Genomic DNA, 21,167 nt, shown 5'->3' with positions numbered 1-21,167 from the left:
GTTCAAAACATTAATTTATTTGGTTTGATTTTTTTTTTATTTGCATGAGTAAAACCTGTTTTGGACATTTTGGGTTTCACTAAATTGATACAAAAAATTCCATTGCCATTTGCCTCTGACAAGAAGGTGTATCTTTGGAGATAGCTCATATTGAGATAATAAGCAAATATTCTTGAAGTAAAGCTTGAAGTCATGCTTTTAGGTTAAAGATTGGAAACAAATATTCTATATAAACCAAACATAAGTCAACACAAGTTGATTTATTTTCTTTTCCTCTAAACTCATAAGACAATACCAGCCACTGGGAGTAAGGAGTCATTGTTCAGAGCAGTGTCTGCCTGCCAGCTGTTGTCTGCAGTTCAATGTTCACTAGAATTTGGAAAGGAGCTATAGTTGACCTTGGATTGATAATTGCATCTCTATTTGTATCTAGTTTTTTTGAGTAGACCAGGCAGTGTGGATTTCTCATTGTCTTTTTATGCTCGATCAGCCAGTAAGTTGCAGCTTTGTTTTGGGCCAAGCAGCTTACGGACTTTTTTTCCCCTACTTGTCTTTGGGCAGCCTGCTGTCTGCTCAATATGAGCGTTTAAGCAAACTGCTGTTTACGGTACCACCAAGCCTTTTGTAGGGCCTCAAATATGGCATCTTCACTGGTCATTTTGCTTTGACATGTTTACATACAAAACCAAGACTTTTTCCACTCTCAGCTTTGACTGAGACACCTATGCCATACCTTCTGCTAGAGTAAATCAGTTTGAATATGTATATCTAAAGAAACATGAGGTATTTAGATGTACTTACGCCTTCTAACCTCCCCCCCCAAAAAGTTAATGGTACATTAGTCAAGGAATTGTCTTAGGAAAGTTAAAAGGATGTGTTGTTTTATAGCCTCTGTAGAAACAGTAACTTGTGCAGTAAAAGTAAAACCAAACCAAACCAAAAAAAAAACCAAACAAAAAAACAAAATAAAGAAGAAATTACAATGTTTCCTTTCTATTTATGTAACCTACCACGAGCTTTTTCCATAGCAGTGAGTTTGCAGTTTATTTTTCCTGAGTACTTTCAGAACGTTTGCAAAGCTCAGAATTTAGCTGATAATCTCTGCTAAACTTAGTACTTGTCTTTTATTCTGTTTTCTTGGGTATGGATATCTTCTTGCAGTTTGGAGACAGACTTTTGACAACCAGTCTGTTGGTCAAACTGTAGGAGGAAAGTAATTGAAGAGACAATTACTGTGAAGATGCTTAATCTCAAATTTGGTTTCTAAATAACAATGCAACATTACTGTTTTTTAGAACTAGACCAAGCTCCATGGGAATGCTGTTTGTGATAATCAACATTTTCCATGTTCTGCTTGACTTTGAAATACGTAACGGTGACAGTATGGGTGCAATACCTGAATGTGAGGCAGCAGCTGTGGCTGGTACCACACCAGGTATTCTCCCAAACCCTGGGATTTGTAGTCTTAACATAAGTTCTTCCAGATCGTGGTGACTGTGAATCAAGTACATTTCAGATTGACAGCACTCTCAGCAGTATGTTTAGATTCTCAGGGTCATGCCCAATCCTTGCCGCAGGATACATGGCTGTGAGGATCAGAATGACAAGTTTTCTTTTTCTTAACATTTTTTAAGCTAGTGGAGCTGGAATTTGAAGTTCCTGCTTGCTGCTGCCTGTAGGATTTTTAGAATGGCCATAAAGCATTCAGAGCTGATAGAATAAATAACAAGCCTTCCTGAATATCAGTGTTGCTGAAGCCTAGGGACAAGGATATAAAAGATTGTATTTTTAAAAAATGATCAAAGACCAGGAGAACATACAGCTATTAAGACTATAGTTGTCTACAAATGCAAATGTAAAAGAATTTTGCTAAAATTACACTATTTGCACTTTTCTGATTGGTGGAGAAGACATGGTTATTGGCAAATCCTCCGTAAGTATTACTTGTCCAAAACGTGAGTTGAGCAATGTTTGTCCAGAGACTTGTTATATTTAGGAGCTAATAGGAGTTGCCATTGGTCATCTGAATGAATTTTTGTTTATTGCAAACTGGGCTGAGAGTTCAGATTCACTCCTCTGTGTGGCTTTACAATAACAATACTGCTCAAAGCTGATGCAACTCTTTGCTAGGATACCTGGAAACTTTTATTGGCTCCTGGATGATGGGAATCCGGCTATTAGATCTTTATACCATAGACATTTTCTGTAGCAAAATGTATCCTAATTTTGTTTTAAAAGAAGGATCCCATTGTTATGAGAGGTGTCTTGATGACATTTTTAGTATTTAAAGAAAGACTTCTACAAAGTTCACTTGTGGCTGTCGTTTCTTTTCACGTTACCTTACCTTTCTAATTGGTTATCCTTGTTAGGCAATAAGTCTAATTATAAGAATGATGCAGGTTTTCCAGGCAAATTTGCTCTCTATATTTTTCTATGTCTGTTTTAATGCAGCTGTGCTCTCCTACCTAATGTAGCATGAGGGTAGCTGCCGGCTGCTAACTCTGTGGATTCTGAAGTTTGTCACAGCTCGTTGTTTACCCAATTCAAAGAGTAACTATTATTTACTAAGTATGTAGCTTTCTCTAGAAACTGCAGTTTTTAAAGAAAATGTATCTAAATCTGTATCATGTTTATTGCGGCAAATACTGTTTTAATCTTTGTCTAAGTGAAAAGATCTTGACTTTACCCTTAGAACTTAAGAAGAGCAAGAAGCTCTGGAAGTTTCCAAACTCTTCCTCTTAAGAATCCAAGTCCCCTGTAACTGATTCTATTAATTTTCACTAGTTTGATGTGAAATATATCCATGATGACAGTAGTGATGAATGCAGATAAGAGAAGACTCTGTCCAGGTTTTATTTTAAAGCCTTATATACTTACAGAGATTTCAGACACCTACAGATTTTATACCTGATAGAAAATTACCATTAAAGTTTAATACTGTGGTAAAAGTAAATCCTAGGGATTTGCTGGAGACTCCAGGAGTTTAAGCTATGAAGAATTAGAATAAAATAGCTTTGTATCTTGCAAGCTAGAAGAAAAATAATTGACAAAATAAGACCTACAGTCTGAGAAAATGTCTTTGCTAAGTTACTTTTGCTGTTGCTTGTCTTCTCTAACCTTTTTTCAAAGGGGAAACTGATCTCCTTAAGTGTAAGGTGCAGGATGTACTTCAGTTAATTCTTTTCTTCCCCTTTCAGCTTGTTTCAGATTGAAGTACTATTTTCCTTCCATACAAGGTTCTGTGTAATGGGTGTGCGTGGCAAGGTTTTGGAGGTGGGGGGGGGGGGTGTGGTGTTACAGGGGTGGCTTCTGTACGAAGCTGCTAGAAGTTTCCCCTATGTCAGATATAGCCAATGCCAGCTGGCTTTAAGACAGACCCGCTGCTGGCCGAGGCCGAGCCAGTCAGCAACAGTGTCTTTCACCTCTGTGATAACGTATTTAAGAGAGTGAAAAAGTTACTGTGCAGCAGTAATTGCAGTGAGTGAGAGGAGTGAGAATATGTGAGAGAAACATCCTGCAGACACCAAGGTCAGTGCAGAAGGAGGGGGAGGAGATGCTCCAGGCGCCGGAGCAGCGATTCCCCTGCGGCCTGTGGTGAAGACCATGGTGAAGCAGGCTGTCCCCCTGCAGCCCATGGGCGGTGGAACAGATGACTGCCTACACCCTGTGGAGGGCCCCCACACTGGAGTAGGTGGATACCTGAAGGAAGCTGTGAACCTGTGGGAAGCCTGTACCGGAGCAGGCTCCTGGCAAGACCTGTGGCCCATGGAGAGAGAGAAGCCCACGCTGGAGCAGGTTTGGTGCTAGAGACCCCATGGGGGGCCCACGCTGGAGCAGTCGGTTCCTGAAGGACTGCACACCATGAAGGAGACCCACGCTGGAGCAGTTCGTGAAGAACTGTAGCCCATAGGAGGACTCACGCTGGAGAAGTCATGGAGGACTTTCTCCTGTGAGAGGGACCCCACATTGGAGAAGCGTGTGAGGAATCCTCCCCCTGAGGAGGAAGGAGCAGCAGGAACAACAGGGTGATGAACTGACGACCCCATTCCCTGTTCCCCTCCCCGTGCCGCTGGCGGGAGGGGGAGGGAGAGAAATTGGGAGCAAAGTTAAGCCTGGGAAAGAAGGGAGGGGTGGGGGGAAGGTGTTTTAAGATTTGGTTTTATTTCTCATTACTCCTCTCTCAGTTAATTGGTAAAAATTCACATTTTTCTGAAGTCGAGTCTGTTTTGCCCATGACAGTAAATGCTGAGTGATCTCCCTGTCCTTATCTCAAGCCCACAAGCCTGTCCAGTTGAGGAGGGGGAGTGATAGAGTGTCTTTGGTGGGCACCTGGCATCTGGCCAGGGTCAAAACTTCTCATTCTATTATACATCTTTGCCTTCAATCAGGAAAATCTACTTAGGGCTCCCCAGTTGTGAGGACAGTATCTCTTTATTGGACAGAGGACTTATGGCACAATACAACAGTTCTCTCCATCTGAAGATGGTAATGTATTCTCAGCAACACTTGCTGAATCTGCTGAAAAGAGAAGCATGAATCCATGTTTTATAATCTAGCAATGCAGGCTCTTTTTCAGCTGGTAGTGAGGAGAACTATCACCCAAGGAGAACACACCAGAAGGGACACAATGCTGTTGCAGTATATAATAACATGAAATGCAAAGACTGCAGTTTTACATGTTTAGAGATTAACTAAAGATAACATAACTCAAAATACAACATCAGTACATTGTGAATATTCAAAATACTGCGTAATAAAGAACATGCAAGGAGAGATTAATATTGTTAAGTGACTGGCATGCTGGAGGGAAAGGATGCCATCCAGAAGGAACTTGACAGGCTTGAGAGGTGGGCCTGTGCAAACCTCATGAAGTTCAACAAGGCCAAGTGCAAGGTCCTGCACCTGGGTCAGGGCAATCCCAAGCACAGATACAGGCTGGGTGATGAGTGGATTGAAAGCAGCCCTGTGGAGAAAGACTTCGGGGTGCTGGTGGATGAAAAACCGAATACAAGCCATCAACATGTGCTTGCAGCCCAGAAAGCCAATTGCATCCTGGACTGCATCAAGAGAAGTATGGCCAGCAGGTCGAGGGAGGTGATTCTTCCCTTCTGCTCCGCTCTGGGGAGACCCCACCTGCAGTGCTTCATCCAGCTCTGGATGCCCCAGCAAAAGAAAGACGACCTGCTCGAGCAGGTCTGGAGGAGGCCACGAGGATGATCAGGGGGCTGAAGCACCTCCCTTGTGAAGACAGGCTGAGAGAGTTGGGGTTGTTCAGCCTGGAGACGAGAAGGCTCCGGGGAGACCTTATAGCGGCCTTCCAGTACTTAAAGGGGGCCTGCAGGAAAGGTGGGGAGGGACTCTTGATCAGGGAGGGTAGTGATAGGATGAGGGTAGAGGTTTTAAACTGAAAGAGGGGAGATTTAGATTAGATATAAGAAATAAATTCTCTGCTGTGAGGGTGGTGAGGCACTGGAACAGATTACCCAGAGAAGCTGTGGGTGCCCCCTCCCTGGAAGTGTTTAAGGTCATGGTGGACCAGGCTTTGGGCAACCTGGTTGAGTGGAAGATGCCCCTGCCCATGGCAGGGGAGGATGGAACTAGATGATCTTTAAGGTCCCTTCCAAACCATTCTGTGATTCTATGATTCTATGAATTATAGGCTATTTGATGATTTTATTCTCATTCCTGAATGGCTGCATTAGGCCAGGAGGAGCAGATGGAAACTTTTTGCTAGGACACAGTTACTTGACAGATTTCTTTCTGCACCATGTAGAGACTCCACTGGCAGATTTTCTAATTTGTCAGTTAGGTGGAAAGGGAGATGTAGCTTTGTCTTCTGCCAGCTTTTCCTACACTGTATTATGGTGGCAGTATTATGAATGTAATCTTTTCTAGTTTCTTCATCTTCATATAAGTGGTGTTTCCCAGCTATCTTTTTTAGGATTACAAGAAACCTATTACTTTTAGCTGAGACTTACAAATGAGCGTTTACCAGGAGCAGTTCAGTCTTCTTACTGCTCTACTCAGTTGACTCCCTGCCTCCCATTCTTTCACTTTGGTCCCTGGCAGCTCATGCATTCTTGGTGGAGATCTGCAGGTTTTCCCTGAATTTTTTGTGATATCCTTGATACTATGTGTTGGATTACAAACAATTAACTTAACTAACTGCAACAGGTGTATGGGGGCTCTTAGAGTGGCACTGAACTGAAACTGAGGAGATGGTTTTCCTGTGGCTGCTGTTCTCAATTACAGGTTGCATAGTGCAGAGGGATGAATTGTATCAGGTGATGTGATCATGGCCATGGAGATAAACAGATGCCCTATCCCAGTCTAAATTTGCCTCTGGTGTTAGCAGTCTTTAAGCAAATTATATCAGCATGCTGGTAAAAAACTTCTAGCTAAAAATATAAGTTGCAATTTTACATTTAAAGAAAACAGTTTAAATGCCACAGATTGCTATCTGTGGGTAATTATTCAGTCTAGAACAAATAACCTTGAGGTTACAAATAATAATTTTGCTAAAAAATAATAGTATGCATTATTTAATATCTAACTTTTTGGATTATGATAAAGTAAGATAAGGTCTAAATTCTCTTTGTTCTGTTGCAAAGAGAGTAAGTTTCAAATTTTTTCCCTGGGAAGACTGGGGATTTATATGCTGAGTGTTGACCTGGATATACATATTTTTTAATCTGGGATTTATATACCTTGAAAATATAGGTATATAATAGAAAGCCTGACAGAGCCTTTAACTGTGGTGTCACTAATATGTTGATATAATTTGTTACCTCAGCTAAGGTGTTTTGCCTCAAGAGGTGGAATACATTTATGTATGGAAAGGTCAGTTTTAATTAATAAGCTGTTTTCATCATTCAGGGCCAATATGAATTGCTTGTAACATTCGTCTGAAATAGTTTTCAATATAAAAATAAAACAAATTGAGCTTTATGTCACATTCATCATCCCCTGTAACCCATTTAAATGTCAAAAAATCAGTACAGACCAAAAGTCTATTTCTAGAAGCCTTAGTAGCCCTATTTATCAGAGTGAAATAAGATATTATCATCCCATTATTCCATCACATGCCTTCGGCACCTGAAGACATACACATTTCTTCTAGTTTTCTGAAACACAGAAGGTAGTTTTTCTATTGTTAAATATTTGTTGTCCAAACAGTAAATAGTGAAGAAAACGCTGAGCCAATGTCAGAACAGCTAGTTGTATTACTGTGCATTTCTTTCACTATACTATAGTATTAAAGTGTAATATAATATACAAATATTAACTTTCTTGTATGTTTCTCAAATGAAAAAAATCACCATGTGCTTCCATGCCTAATTGGGAACAAATTTTTTGTGTACTACAATTTGTTAGGCAGTATAATTTTACTGGAAAGACAAAGTATACACTACTGATATATTTTGACAAAAATCATGCCATTGTATAGAAAATTTATATCCTTATATATTTTACTATGAAATAAACTCCACGGTTTTGTTTTTTTTTACTTTATTTAAGCTTTGAGTTTTGTTTCCTAAGCAAGCAAGGCTGAAATAATCACATGCCTCCATAAGTGTATGTCTCTCCCTTCTAATACTGTTCAAATTTCAAATATGAGTGGAACTTAACAGTCTCAAAGGTTCTGAGTTCATTCAAGATGCATGAAAATAGGCAGCGGATAGGGGAAAAAGTTCCCATTAATGCCCATAGTGAGGAAGATGCTGCTGAGGAGTTCAATTCTAGGGAATCCATGCAGAATATATGTATTAGAGAGCTCCAGTCAAAAGAAGTAGATCCAGCTGAATATCAGACTATTGCTTCTGAGAACGTTCAGCCACAGGACATGCACATGCAAGAAACCAGGCGGTGTGGTGTGTTACTTAGAGAAGCTTTAATGTATGATGCCATTATTATATCCAAATTCTTACACTTTGAAAAGAAAGAATTGATGTATTGGTGCATATGTTAAATGGTGTGATTTTCATGTTATGTAGAACATGGGGGAATATCCTTCTATGGTTTTTTAGTTTTTTGTTTTATGCTTATGCTTTTTTTTTTTTTTCTTTTACTGCAACAGGTAGTGCCATAGGAAGTGATGATATAGCAGGGAACGTGAGCAAGTACACTGTTCTCCCAGCTGGTTATTGTGGACAGCCTAAAAAAGGACATCTTGTATTTGATGCCTGTTTTGAAAGTGGTAAGCATTTTCAGCATTATTTATGTTACGGAGTTGTCAATATAGTAGCACTTTTAACTATATCCCTCATCTTCATAAAAAGTGTCTTAATTTTAAAGAAGACTTGCATTAAATACTGCTGAACTCACTGATTCACTTCAGTCAGAATATGACATAAAATCAGACTGTTCAAATGTAAAAAGGGTTGTGAAGTTTGTTATCACCTACAATGTACATTTCATCAGGTCCATCTCTTCCCACATGTGGATACTTAACTGGATTTTTATTCTGTTGTTACATGTAGTATTTGTAGACTACTAATCAAAGATGTAGTATTTAAAATATGTTATTTTAAAGTTTGATGTGGAAGTTTACTGGGGAAGGTCACCTTGTAAAGTGCCAAGCCCATCCTTGCATGATTTTACAAACGTGTATGATGTGCTGTCTTTAAATATATTTATTTGGGTTGCTTGTGGCCTAATTCTGTACTGCTGAAGTTAATGGAAATTCCGCCTCTGATGTCAATAGAAGGAGAGTTAAACTTTAGAAAGCTACTGCAAACTGGAAGAGAAATTTTTACAAGAGTTATAGTTAGCATGTTAAAGACTGTTTTTAGTCATATTTGTTTATATGTGGGTGGAGTATGTAGGTAAATATATATATGAATATGGGGTATTGTTTAAATTTTTGTGTTACATATATGTGTGTCTCCAGATTTTTAGCTTTAATCTATTATTATTGGCTTACAGACCTACAGAGCACTGTAAAACACCATATGTGCAAAAGGCATTTGGCAGGATAAACTATAGTTTTCAGCACGGTTTATGTGAGAGGTGCTGGTAATGCCAAAACTGCTACAGTGTCTTGTAAAATGAGCTTTTTATGAAGAGTTACATCCCTCAGGGTAGAATACTGGCTGCCAGTTCCTGGATAAATATTAAATTGAGTTATTTAAATTGTTTGATTGTATTATGTAAAAGATGTAAATGATGCAGTGAATAATAAAGAGTATCTTATTTTTAAGCTATGCCTCTGAAGGTTCAGACAATAGTTATGTATTTTTAAAGATACTTCGGATGCTATTTCATAAGAGTTAGAGTTTTATGAATTTTTGTATCAGAAAATGGCTTATGAAATTAATCAGTCGGCCAAGCTGAGAAATTTACTTTATTGTGTTAAGCTGTTCTGCAGTGAAAAGGATCAGTAGCAGCCATCAAATTATTTGTGAAGTAATGTGGATTGTGGCGTAATGGTTTAATCCCAGTTTTTGAACAATAGAATTAATTATATTTTTAAATTAAAAAAATTATTCAGTTCAAAAGTGACGTTCATACTCTATATACTTCCACAAAAATAGCATATGATAGAGGCAGATGCTATTTGAAATACTGTGTTTATTTACATTGTAGCATGATGAGGCTGTGATTGTGCTTTGCATATTCAGACACCTCCAAAATACAACTATGAATAAAATTAATACTTCATTTACTTTCTCATGATGATGATGTGTTAGCAGGAATGGTAATAATATTGTGTACACTTCATATGTAAATTCACTTTATCTTTTGTTATATGTCAGCCAAGTAATTGCTTAGAGTACCTTAGCTGGTCAAAGCAAATTAACTGATTATTGGATATTTTATGAAGTTGTTATTAATGCTAAAATCTATCACCTCCTATTATCCAACAGTAGCATACAAAATTTATACAGTAGTGTATTGATGCTCTTTAAGTACCACCTTAATATGGTAATAGCCTATTAACATTGCCTTTTTCAAAGAATAGATTCTAAAACTGATCCCACCTGGAGTACTGTATCCATCTCTGGGGTCGCCCACTACAAGAAATACACGATCCTGCCAGAGGAGTCCAGAGGAGGGCCATGAAAATGGTCAGAGGGCTGGGGCACCTGTTCTATGAATAAAGGCTGAGAGAGTTGGGGTTGTTCAGCCTGGAGACGAGAAGGTTCCGGGAAGACTTTATAGCTGCCTTCCAGTACTTAAAGGGGGCCTGCAGGAAAGGTCGGGAGGGACTCTTGATCAGGGAGGGTAGTCATAAGATGAGGGTAGAGGTTTTAAACTGAAAGAGGGGAGATTTAGATTAGATATAAGAAATAAATTCTCTGCTGTGAGGATGGCGAGGCACTGGAACAGGTTGCCCAGAGAAGCTGTGGGTGCCCCCTCCCTGGAAGTGTTTAAGGTCACGGCGGAGCAGGCTCTGAGCAACCTGGTTGAGTGGAAGATGCCGCTGCCCATGGCAGGGGGGATGGGCTAAATCATCTTTAAAGGTCCCTTCCTACTCAAACCATTCTATGATGCTGTGAGTTTATGAAAACAGGTCCCATTAGTTTTGTAATAATCCCAAGTTAGTGTTATCTTATAGACCTAAACATACCTGAAAGAAATAGGCTATTTGGATATAACTTGTGCTTTGTCTGTTGTGATGATGTTACTAAAGATGAGTATGTCACTGAAATCAAAAATCCTTCGTACTTAAGAGGTATTAAAGGTTCTTTACAGTTAAAAGTTTTGTAAGGATTTATTAAATCTTTAAAAATAAACACAGTGCAATTAAAACCCACAATAGTTATACTATACAGTGATTATAATCCTATATCTAATGTAACTTTTGTAGAACTTTTGACATTGATTTATGTAACTTTTTCTCTGCGAATGATCTTGGTCTTAATGAAGCTGTGTTAGGATGGAGAAAATCTGCCTGGACAGTGGTACCCATGGAGTATTTGTTGATGATTTACTTTCAAAACAGAAGTTGTATTAAATGTGATTCCATAAGTGGCATTCTTCTCTTTGGCTGCATTCTATATTTTCTGACAGATCTGGTTGATAGAACTTGATTTCATATTGCAGGAAGTAAATACCTTTCAGAATAGGGAAAGAGTATTAAACTTCTAGAACGAAGGAAAAAGATTAACATATGCAGGAGAAATGCTATTTAATATGCTTTCACTTTTGTAATGGCTATCATTATTGTATTAAATAGTATTGACGAGTATGAATTTGTTTGGGACAGAGGTGTATTTTTATGTAGTCTGAAAACCGGTGTCCAGTTTTGAAGTGCTTTCCTTTCAAAAAATCATAAAAAACAGAATTGAAGTGGGCATTGGCATTTCTTTTTTTAGTCCACTCTGTTGTTGAGAGGCAAAATACACTATTTTTGCCATTCCTGACAGATGTTTATCTATCTTTTTCAGAGACTTTCAGTGATAGAAGTTTCATTGAGAAAGCAGCAATCCATTCTGATGCTGCAATTTACTCAATATAAGAAACGTTTTCTTTCTATGTAGAAATGTTCTTACCAGAAATGCCTTTATTCTTGTCCGGTCCTATAGGCACAGAAACCAGATTATTCCTTTCTTCTTTGACTTAATAGAAAGCTGTTATCATATCTTTCCATGGCCTTTCCCTCCTCAGGTTAAATAACTGTGATTTTTTCAGTAGTTCTTTACTGGTCACATTGTCCAAATTTTCTATCGTTCTTTATTTCCTCTGGTCTTTCTCCAGCTGTTCCATGCCTTTCTTGACAGGCAACAGTCCAAGGTGAGCGTGATACTCAGATAAGCTGGTGCTAATACCATATGTAGAGTTTATTACATGACATGCCTTGCAATCTCTTTACTTTTGCTATGTGACAGTCCAATTTTTTTTCACAATAGCATGGCACTATTGACTTCTGTAAAATTTATGATCCCTCATACTGTCCAGACCCTTTTCAGGAGAAGAGCTACCTGACCAGTTTGTAGCCTGCACTTAACTTACCCTTAATGAATTTAATAGTAATGAAAGAATCATTGCTGGAAAATAAATACAGTTATTGAAAATGAGGAATGATGCTTGAACCCTTTATCTAAAAAATACAGACAGAGGAGTGAAGGAGATAGAGAATTATCAACTTACAAGTATGTCAGGAATTTGAATTTGTGTTTCCTGTAGTTCAAGCTAGTGTTGTAACTGGGATCTTCTTTGTTATCTTCATTATTATTTAAGAAAATTTTTACATTAAGTTATCATTAGCGTAAAAGAAACTGATGAAAATTCAGATTTCTTGCATACTACAACATAGTTTTTGGAAAACGTGAATTTTCACACGAAACATTAGTTAGTTTCAGGGGAAAATGGAAGCACAGTTACCTACACATAGAAGCAATTTAAATGAAATGAGTGTCACATTTGAAATGTATACGTTTATTCAGTTGTAATTCCTTTTCCTCTTATTCATTAATGCATTAAATAATTAACACAGCTTCAGGTTAGCAGCAATGCAGTGCTGTACAAATGTCCACCTCTCATCCTGTCTGTTCTGGCAAGACTGGGAATTTTGCAGAATATAGTGCTTCAGGGAAAAGGGAGTATTCACTCTTGCTATACAAAGAAGTCTTTCTTGATTGAGTTAGGCCCAGATTTTGATGTAAAAATGTTCTTTAGGGACTCTGGCATCTTATACTTAAGGCAAATTGGTATTTCAGACATTTTGTTTTATGTGAATCTAGATGACATTAAAGTTTAGTTTAGCTAGCTGCCTCTACTGCCTTGTTGGCTTAGTGCATGTTATTTATGATGACATCAATTTAGTCAGCAGCCACTTCTCTGTTACGGCTTGTTTGCTTAGTCATTTTTTCCTGTACCGGATGTTTTTGGAGATGATACCTCAATTACTGGAAAACAGTTTTTTTTCTGGGAACTTATGTAACTGCAGTATCTTTGCTTTTGCATGAGGTTATAATTCTTTAATTTATTAATTTTACATGGTACACATGAAGGTTTTCACACGTATTTTGCAAAGTGGATAAAGAAAACATAAAGCAAATATCTCAGTCCTTAAAATGAAACAAATATTTTTATGGCGCTGATGCCAGTTCAACCCTTTTTGCAGAGTCCCTGTCTATTCTTCTGGCTCTGCAAAACAGAGGATGAATTTTGACAATGACCCCAAAGCATGGGATCTTCAAGGATTTGACCATTGCTTATGCAGGCTGCAAAAATGTCATTAATGTCAGGATTCAGAGAAAAGAAATATAGCTGACAGTGACATCACTTTTCTTCCAAGCCCCAAAGCATGGCTGAATAGGCCAGAACACAATGAGTTGTATTAGAAACACAACTGCAGCTATATTGTAGCTCTGAAAAGGTCCATGAAACATCGGAAGCTCTCAATCGTGGATAATTTTATTTGTTTTTGTGTAAAGGTTGAATTCTACAGATTTGAGTTTATGCTGTCCTGTGAGAAATTGGTGATTGATTAGAGTATTGAAGCAGTTCGAGTTCAGGTTCCCTGCATACTCATGTCATGTAAATTAGGAGAAACCTGAAACATACTCGTTCTTGTGGTAGTCTGGAGGATGCCATCAAATGGATGGCTTACTCTTTAAACTACCTGGTCTTGGACTGTCTAGAGTCTGTCAACAGCTATTCTATCAGGGTATGAAGCATGGCTCACACTGTCACACATTCAGGCTGTATTTCTACAACTGCTACGAAAGTATGCCTTCAAAAACTCTAAGAAATGCCTTCCACTCAACAACCATCTTCATTGCAGTGCTCATAGCACTTTGACAGGACCAAAGTTCCTCTGAGCTCAGAATTCACCTGTGCTCACAGGCATCCACACCTTTTTTTTCTCATTGTGCAAAGACGGTTTGCTGGGTGTAGCCACAAGTTGTCTTCATGGCTCTGTCACAGAGTGCTTTCGAGGTGGGCTCAAAATGGCTGTAGCTTTTGCCTCCCCAGGCCCTTGATGTAGAGAACTGGCATATGAAAAGCTTCTGTTGACACTGCCAGCTGTGGCTTCACTGAAGAAAAATGCAAAGGAAATTCAAATATTATTCCTTTTGTTTGGTATCATCTGTCTTGCCAGTCACCACGGATATATTAGTTGATCACTCTGACCTGTACATGCTTCTGGATAAACTACAGTGCCTTTTGTCTTGCCGAGTAAGGTGTCATAGGGAACATGGGAGGAAGCTGGAGTTAGGTGGTAGTCTGTGATGTGTTGTAAGGATGGTTAAAAATCCCAAGTTGACAGTTTCTGCTGATTGTGGCTCAGATTGCTTGTTTTATAATTACTTTTGAGGATTGAAGGAGCAGTGTTGGCTCACAGAGGTTTGTAAATCTCAGCATTGATACTGTTAAATACAGGGGCTTTTTATAATGTTTTGAAAATACATATTTTGGCTTGTTAGTCAAATATAATGCTGTTTAAATGTCAAAAAATACTCTGTTTCTTGAATTTAGAAATGAAGCTGCTGTCTGCTCTTATTCTCATTTCAGCCAAAAAGTGGAACTCCGCCAAGAGTCATTAAATCTTCTATCCTTTGGATGAATTCTTATTTTTTTATGAAAAAAATGTTATGATTGGATAATTTGTGTATTGTGGTTTATATTCAAAAGGTTGTAATTAAAGTTTTGTAAAATTTTAGATTCAATCTCAGTTACTGTAAACCTCATATTATTATGTGGACTGATGTATCACCACCTTGCAGTGAAAATGATTGAGAAACATTAGTTTGTCTTTTTCTACAGCAGGTTTATAAAATATTTTGTATTAGAAACTTGATTAAAAAAATCAGTGCTGATGGATTGCAAATTATATTAATCAGATGGAAAAAGTTAAGATTTACAATGTATTAAGAGATCTCATGTGAGTGAGAAGTACCCTCGTATCATTTTTTGTTAAGGTTTTAAAAATCTTTCTGTATTTCAAAAATAGGATAATGTACTTATAAAACACTTTGCACAACACTCAGAATTGCAGTAAGTGATTGTAATTCCGCTGATCTCATTGTAACCACTTACAGGCGTGAAATAGGCCATTGAGCTTTACCATGAAAGATATCTTTTGAACAAAAGCAAAGATAATATAGGATGAATTGCCCTTTGGGGGTGCCTGTGTCCCAGTTGCTAAGACTTGACATGTAACTTTAGACAGCTAAAATTGGGTGAGATTAATCTTACTTGAGATTAATAAAATACTGTAAAATTTGAGCTGCCAAAAATTTTCTGAAATGGACATTTTTTTTGTAAAAAGTTTAAAGATGGAAACTAAGATAGTACAGAAGACAGCATTATGTTCAAAGAAAAACTGAAATCCATGCTAGGAAATAGTTGCATTTTGGCCATCTAATATACAATTGTAATATGCTTCTGAAATCGTTAAACAAGCTGATCCTGTGTGTCTTTACATTTAGGTGAGCAGAAATACCCTTCTTCACCTTGATTTCAGTGGTGCTACTATGATATCCTAGAACAGGAATAAAGCAATACAGGCAAATGTAATAATGGCACATAAACAGAATTAAAAAGTGTAAAAGCTGTTTAAAGCTGCTTTTTTCCAGGATAAACGCTTTTAGTAGTAGACTAAACTGTGTTTTGGAGCAGAAACTAGTTGTTATTCCAAATTTCCTATGTTATAGTATGTCATGTATAGCTAGAATCACTAAGTCAGGTAGACTCTTTTGGCTTTCACTTCTATGACAATGCTCATATGCAATTTAGAAACAAAAGAAATTGAAGTCAATATATTATTTCAGTAGTGATGTCTGTTTTCAGCCTACTTTTGTGGTATTGAGGTGTGTCTGATTAATGAAACACTTTATTTTAGTTATTTCCTTATTCGTTGACAGTAATTTATGCCATATTTCACATAAAGATCTTAAATGGTTATTGCTACCATTAGGGATAATCTAACAAATGTTTCCCTTTTCTGAAAATGTCTGTTCCCTGTTCAGAGCAGTGTTATTCTGCCAGAGTATCAATACCTTTGGACTACTGCAAGTCAGAAGTCACAAAAATATTAAGAACAAAAGATTGATTTTCTTTTTTTTTTTTTTTTTTTTAATGATGACCCTAGGCATGGATTAATGGATGTAGCATGCACAAAGTGATATCAGTTAACATATATGACATTACTCAGATGTCTCAAACTCCGGAAAAAGCATGTGAATGATTTATGGAATTGATATTAATCTCTTTCCAGTAAATGCATTACTAAAGTTACATGGGAAATTGATGTTACTGCTGTAATGCCAGATTAATTTCTTTCTTGCTAGGTCAGCATTGCAAATGGAACTAAATATTAACCTTTTAAACATCTAAACAGAATATAGTATGGAAAACATTTTTACGAATGGGAGAGTGCTTAGTATTGAGGTGGTACCAGCTAACAAATACAACATTAGTCAAGTATCTTGACTTGTAGGAAATAGATACTAATGATTTATGGAGCTAATGACAATGCAAGAGGTATTAGTATAATAGCATCAGTACAGAATTAGGATGTTAATTGTAGTTGGTGTGCTGATTACAATTTTCATACTTAGTTTATCTTCTGATTATCATGCTACCTTCTTCAAGACCTAGCCGTTCCCTCCAGCCTCTTACCACATGTTTTCATCTCCTCAGCTTGTGTAAAGCACACATGTTGATTTGCTGTTTAACTGACCTGAGCAGGACCAGAATAAGCAACTGGAAATCTTAAATTGGATAATTGTAAGTTCAGAGCAGATTTTCAACAACCTCTGTATGAGGGACAACCAAATAGAGTAGGAATCCTTAGTTTGGAACAGACACAACTAAGAAAGAGTATGTTAGAGGTGTGTAATATCACGATTCTTAGTCAAAATGTCAATGAATATGAAACAGTTGTTTCCCTGTCTGTTCTGTTTGTACAAAACCATAGGCCATCAAATAAAACTAGCAGTTAACATGTTGAAAGCAAACAAAGGAGAATGGTTCCTCACATATTGTTTAATTAAGCTGTGGAGCTTCTTCCTGCAGGATGTTGTGGATGCTAAGTTTACATGTGTCATTCTTTCAAGCAGAAAAACAAACTGACAAAAGCAGGGAAGAAAAATCCGTTGAGAGCTACTAAACACTGACACCATCTCTGTCTCAGAAGGTTCATAAAGTGTTCATTGTAAACTAAGGAATTATTCTGGGGAGGTATCCTCAAATGATTGCTTTGTTCTCATGCTCTTCTCTAGGGATCCATTTCCAGCATTTACTGGGCTGGACCTTGATCTTACCTGATAGATAAATCTGGTTAAATGGTTAATTACTTTTAGTGCATATGATAATCTTTTATTATTTTCTAAAAATACGTTACAGGTTATGGTTACAAGCCAAAATTAATGTAATGCAAAACTATAATCTCATCAGATAATTGGAAGGAAAATCTTAGTTATTGTTTTCATTCAAACTAATTTTCTTGAAGATGGTGTGCTTACAGTAACACAGTCATCCAGAAACACACCCAATGTAGACCCATTCTTAAGATTTCACACTATACATTCCTGGTGCTTACATTTCCATCAGACTTTCAGGTTTTGGTGGAATTTTTGTAAGCTTGCTCTTTGACAGAGAAGGAATTTTAAAAAAAAATCAACAACAAAGATACTTTATACAAAGATGTTTAATTTTTGAGAATAAGCAAAAGGATTTTTGTATATACCAGGTTCTGAGATAAATTTTCTAGTTTCCATTTTTCTGGCTCTGTTCAAAATTTTCCATCTGGAAAAATGATAGAGGGAAATACAAGAAAGAATAGCAATGTCCCTGCCAGTGTGAAGGAACATTACATTACACTGAACAAATATCCTTATCTGAATATACAATCACTGAAATAAATGCAGCTGTGTTTATTTCAGCATAATCAGATATATTTGAATATAAAATCATTGACATAAATGCAGCTGTGTTTATTTCAAACTGCACATGTTAATATGAACATGAATGTGACATCAGTTAATCACTCATGAATGTATAGAGGTATGTATATATAGTGGCACGACAGAGGCCTGTGACAGTTGAAAGTACAAAGAAAAAAGTCCAGATGAGTTTGTGCTTTACTTAAAAAATTTTTTAACAGCATTGGAAATCACTGATGAGGAAATGCAAAATTCTTCTAAAATAGAATCCCTGGATTTGAATAAATCTGTAGTTTCTCTGTAGAGTAACAGGTGACCTATTATTTAGTGACTAAGGAAATAGTTGCTTTGAATAATTGCTTCTTAAAATAGAGAGTCGTATTAGTTTTCAGTGGCTGGTAGGTCCAGGTCAGTCTCTTCTGGTGGATGCAGTGCAGACCTTAAATTTACCTTAGATTTTTATCTGATTTTGAGCCTTAAAAAGAGCTGCTATCCACCCTTCCAGAGTTTCATCTTGCTGGATTGTCAAACCCAAGGAAAATACAGGGAAGAGCAGTGCCAGTGGAAAAATTTTGGCATTGTTTATTTTGTTAGGGATGCTTCTCCTTGCTGTTTCCCCACAGTAGTTCTCTGCCTTCACTGTCCTGTTTATATTCTTAACCTCTGCCTTTTTAAGTCAGGGCCATTCAGAACTAGAAGAAATTGAAAAGTGTTCTTTTCTCTGCTTATGCAGTTGTGCTGCATAAAAAATCAGAAGGAATGGCTGCACTCAGAATAAAAGATAAAATGGCATCAGAACAGTAAATATTTTGGAGCTAAGAGGTATTGGAAAGGCTTTATTTTCATCTGGGAGAAGGTTGAAATATTCTGCTAGACAAGATAGTGGTATTTTGTTCAGTTAGTTCAATAACCTGTAATATTATCCCTGTTTTGCAGAAGACAGTAGCACAAAGACATGGTTCTTGACTGCCTAGCACCTTTTGTAGGAAATTTCAGCTGTGTGAAATGAGTGCAAAACAGCTGAGAAATGAGTACTTTGCATCAGTTCGTATGAAACAAATGATGAATGAAATTTAGGAAATTTCATGTCTTGTATTATGTCTACTAGATTTGACCAAATAGGGATGTTTTAAAGAATAAGGAAAGAGAAGAAAAGGGACTGAAGCAGAGAAAATACATTTGAAATGTTTTTATCAGGTCCTGGCCTCAAAGGGACAATGGCTGCGTTGCACAGCAGTGTGGTGCTGCTGTTTCTCTGTTACGGTGTGACATGGGACGTGGTGCTGCTGATTCGCTTAGCGCATGGCTCAGGCAGAACTAACTGGGAGAACAATATTTCTTTTACTTGCTTCTCAGCTCCAGATAAATGAATACCTTTGTATGATCATATTTTTATTTTTTTTCCAAAATGAGTTGAAGACACTTGAACAGTCTGCCCAGACAGGCTGTGGAGTCTCCATCTGTGGAGGTATTCAAAACCTGAGTAGATTCAATACGGAGCTGCCTCCTCTTGCTGACCCGGCTCTGAGCAGCGTGGGTAGACTAGACAATCTCCAGAGATCTCTTAGAAATCACTTAGAAGGTTACTACTTTTTTTTTTTTTTTTCTTTTTTCCTGAAATTAGCATACACTTCAGTTAGATTCTGTTCTTGTTATTGTTCTCTAAATTGTTTTAAAATTCTCAACTGCCTGCTGTTCCAAAGTGAACAAGCCAAATTAAGATCTCTGCTTGTTTGAGCTGCCACTGCAATGCAAGAAGAGACAAAACACCAAAATATATAATAGTCTGTACTTTTGAAAGGATACTGGTTGAAAATCATACTTCAGAAGAGGTGTTTCTGCATAAACTAAAAGTATTTTTATTCTCAGATTGCTACTGTCTGATTTTAAGAGAAAATATTTTAGAATATTTTGCTCAGGCTAACAGGAATTTGGATACACGTGGGAAACATTATTTTGAATACATGCAGAGCTTCATTTTGCATTTATTGATTCTGTTTAGTAACCTAATTGCCTTCTAGGTTCAGCCTTTAGTGTGCTAATTTTGATTTAGTGTTTGTGTTTCTGAAAACAAACTGGGAACAAACCATGTATTATCACTGTGTGTTCTTTAGACAGCTACTGGAATTCCAGGATCTACTACAATAAGATTCCGTGAAGGTAAATTACCATAATATATCAAGGGTTATTATTATAGTCTAAGAATTTCTGGTAGAATCACATCTGTTTTTCTCTCATCTGAAACTGTAAGATAACTTTTTCTTCTTAAGAAGTATGATTTATTCTGTTTTTTTAAAAAATTATTTTTGAATGTTTGTTATTGCTACTTTACTACCTTATGAATAATTTATTTTTAGTAGTCTTTTCTAAGATTGCAAATATGTGTCAAGTTTCTGATGCGAAAAACTTTTAAGCCTTTTTCATGTAGATGATATAAAAAATATGTAGAGCTAAGGAATCTAGAATTTTTTTTTCCTTTCAGCACTTTTGTGGTCAACTTAAAAAATGATGTTCACAGTGAGTTTTGAAATGATTGACTACTAATTTTTTTTTGACATTTCTGTTCCTTTTTTGTCTTTCTTCTTATTTGCAGTTTTTATTTACTTAGATTAAGTTTCATTTACATAATGCTTTACATATAGCTTTCATATTACTGTTAAGTTGTATAATGAAGTATCTTCAGTGCTCTTGTGATCATATAAGTGCCCATATACCTGCACAGAGCTGACTGCCGCTTGTGTAGGCACAGCCAAATTAGATTGCAGAGCAATGTTAACACAGCCCAAAATGTAAGACTGGATAAATATTGAGATGGTTACTTCACTCTGAATTTTGTGCTGTTACAGATACATTGCTGTCAGAGTACCAGAGCTAGCTAATTTGGGCAAGATGACATATGATGATGCACTTACTCCTCTGAAATGCATTGTAGATGTACTCCTTACTAAACAGTAAAGTTGAGATGTGGACTGGGACAGCAATGTTGTAACTAATGTATGCTTTAATCTGAAAACCCAAAGATGATAGCAAGTTGAAACTTGACTTTTTTTTTTTTTTTTTTTTACTGCATATATTTCCTGTGGTTCTTCTGTTTCAGTAGCTTCAGGATTGATCCATTCTCACTTATCCCAAACACTTGTCATCCTCTTACTTGTTATCCTGCCTGTTATTTCTCTTTCTGCATTTTTGTAAATGTTATTGCTGAAGTATTTTCTTTTGTATGTTCAGAGAATGTTGAGCCCCACTTCTTGAGCCTGTACATTGAATACTATATCAAATTAAACCTTGTTTTACTCATCTCTAGGACTATGTTATAGGCCTTCCATTAGC

At 37.0% G+C, this 21,167-nt stretch overlaps 1 protein-coding gene across 1 annotated transcript in view; it reads left to right on the top strand.

Annotated features, from left to right (window-relative positions):
• The window catches only part of LOC104345166 (BEN domain-containing protein 5), a 628,288-nt gene that overhangs the window by 11,690 nt on the left and 595,431 nt on the right, over positions 1 to 21,167 (top strand). The window contains exon 2 of the mRNA XM_086462164.1: positions 8,078 to 8,197. Coding sequence (XP_086318290.1) covers positions 8,078 to 8,197 — 120 coding nt within the window. The remainder of the gene's footprint in view (positions 1 to 8,077; positions 8,198 to 21,167) is intronic.

The sequence above is a fragment of the Leptosomus discolor genome, chromosome 3 (assembly GCF_034619465.1).
Source record: "Leptosomus discolor isolate bLepDis1 chromosome 3, bLepDis1.hap2, whole genome shotgun sequence".
NCBI lineage: Eukaryota > Metazoa > Chordata > Aves > Leptosomiformes > Leptosomidae > Leptosomus > Leptosomus discolor.
This window is presented reverse-complemented; position numbering and strand designations above follow the sequence as displayed.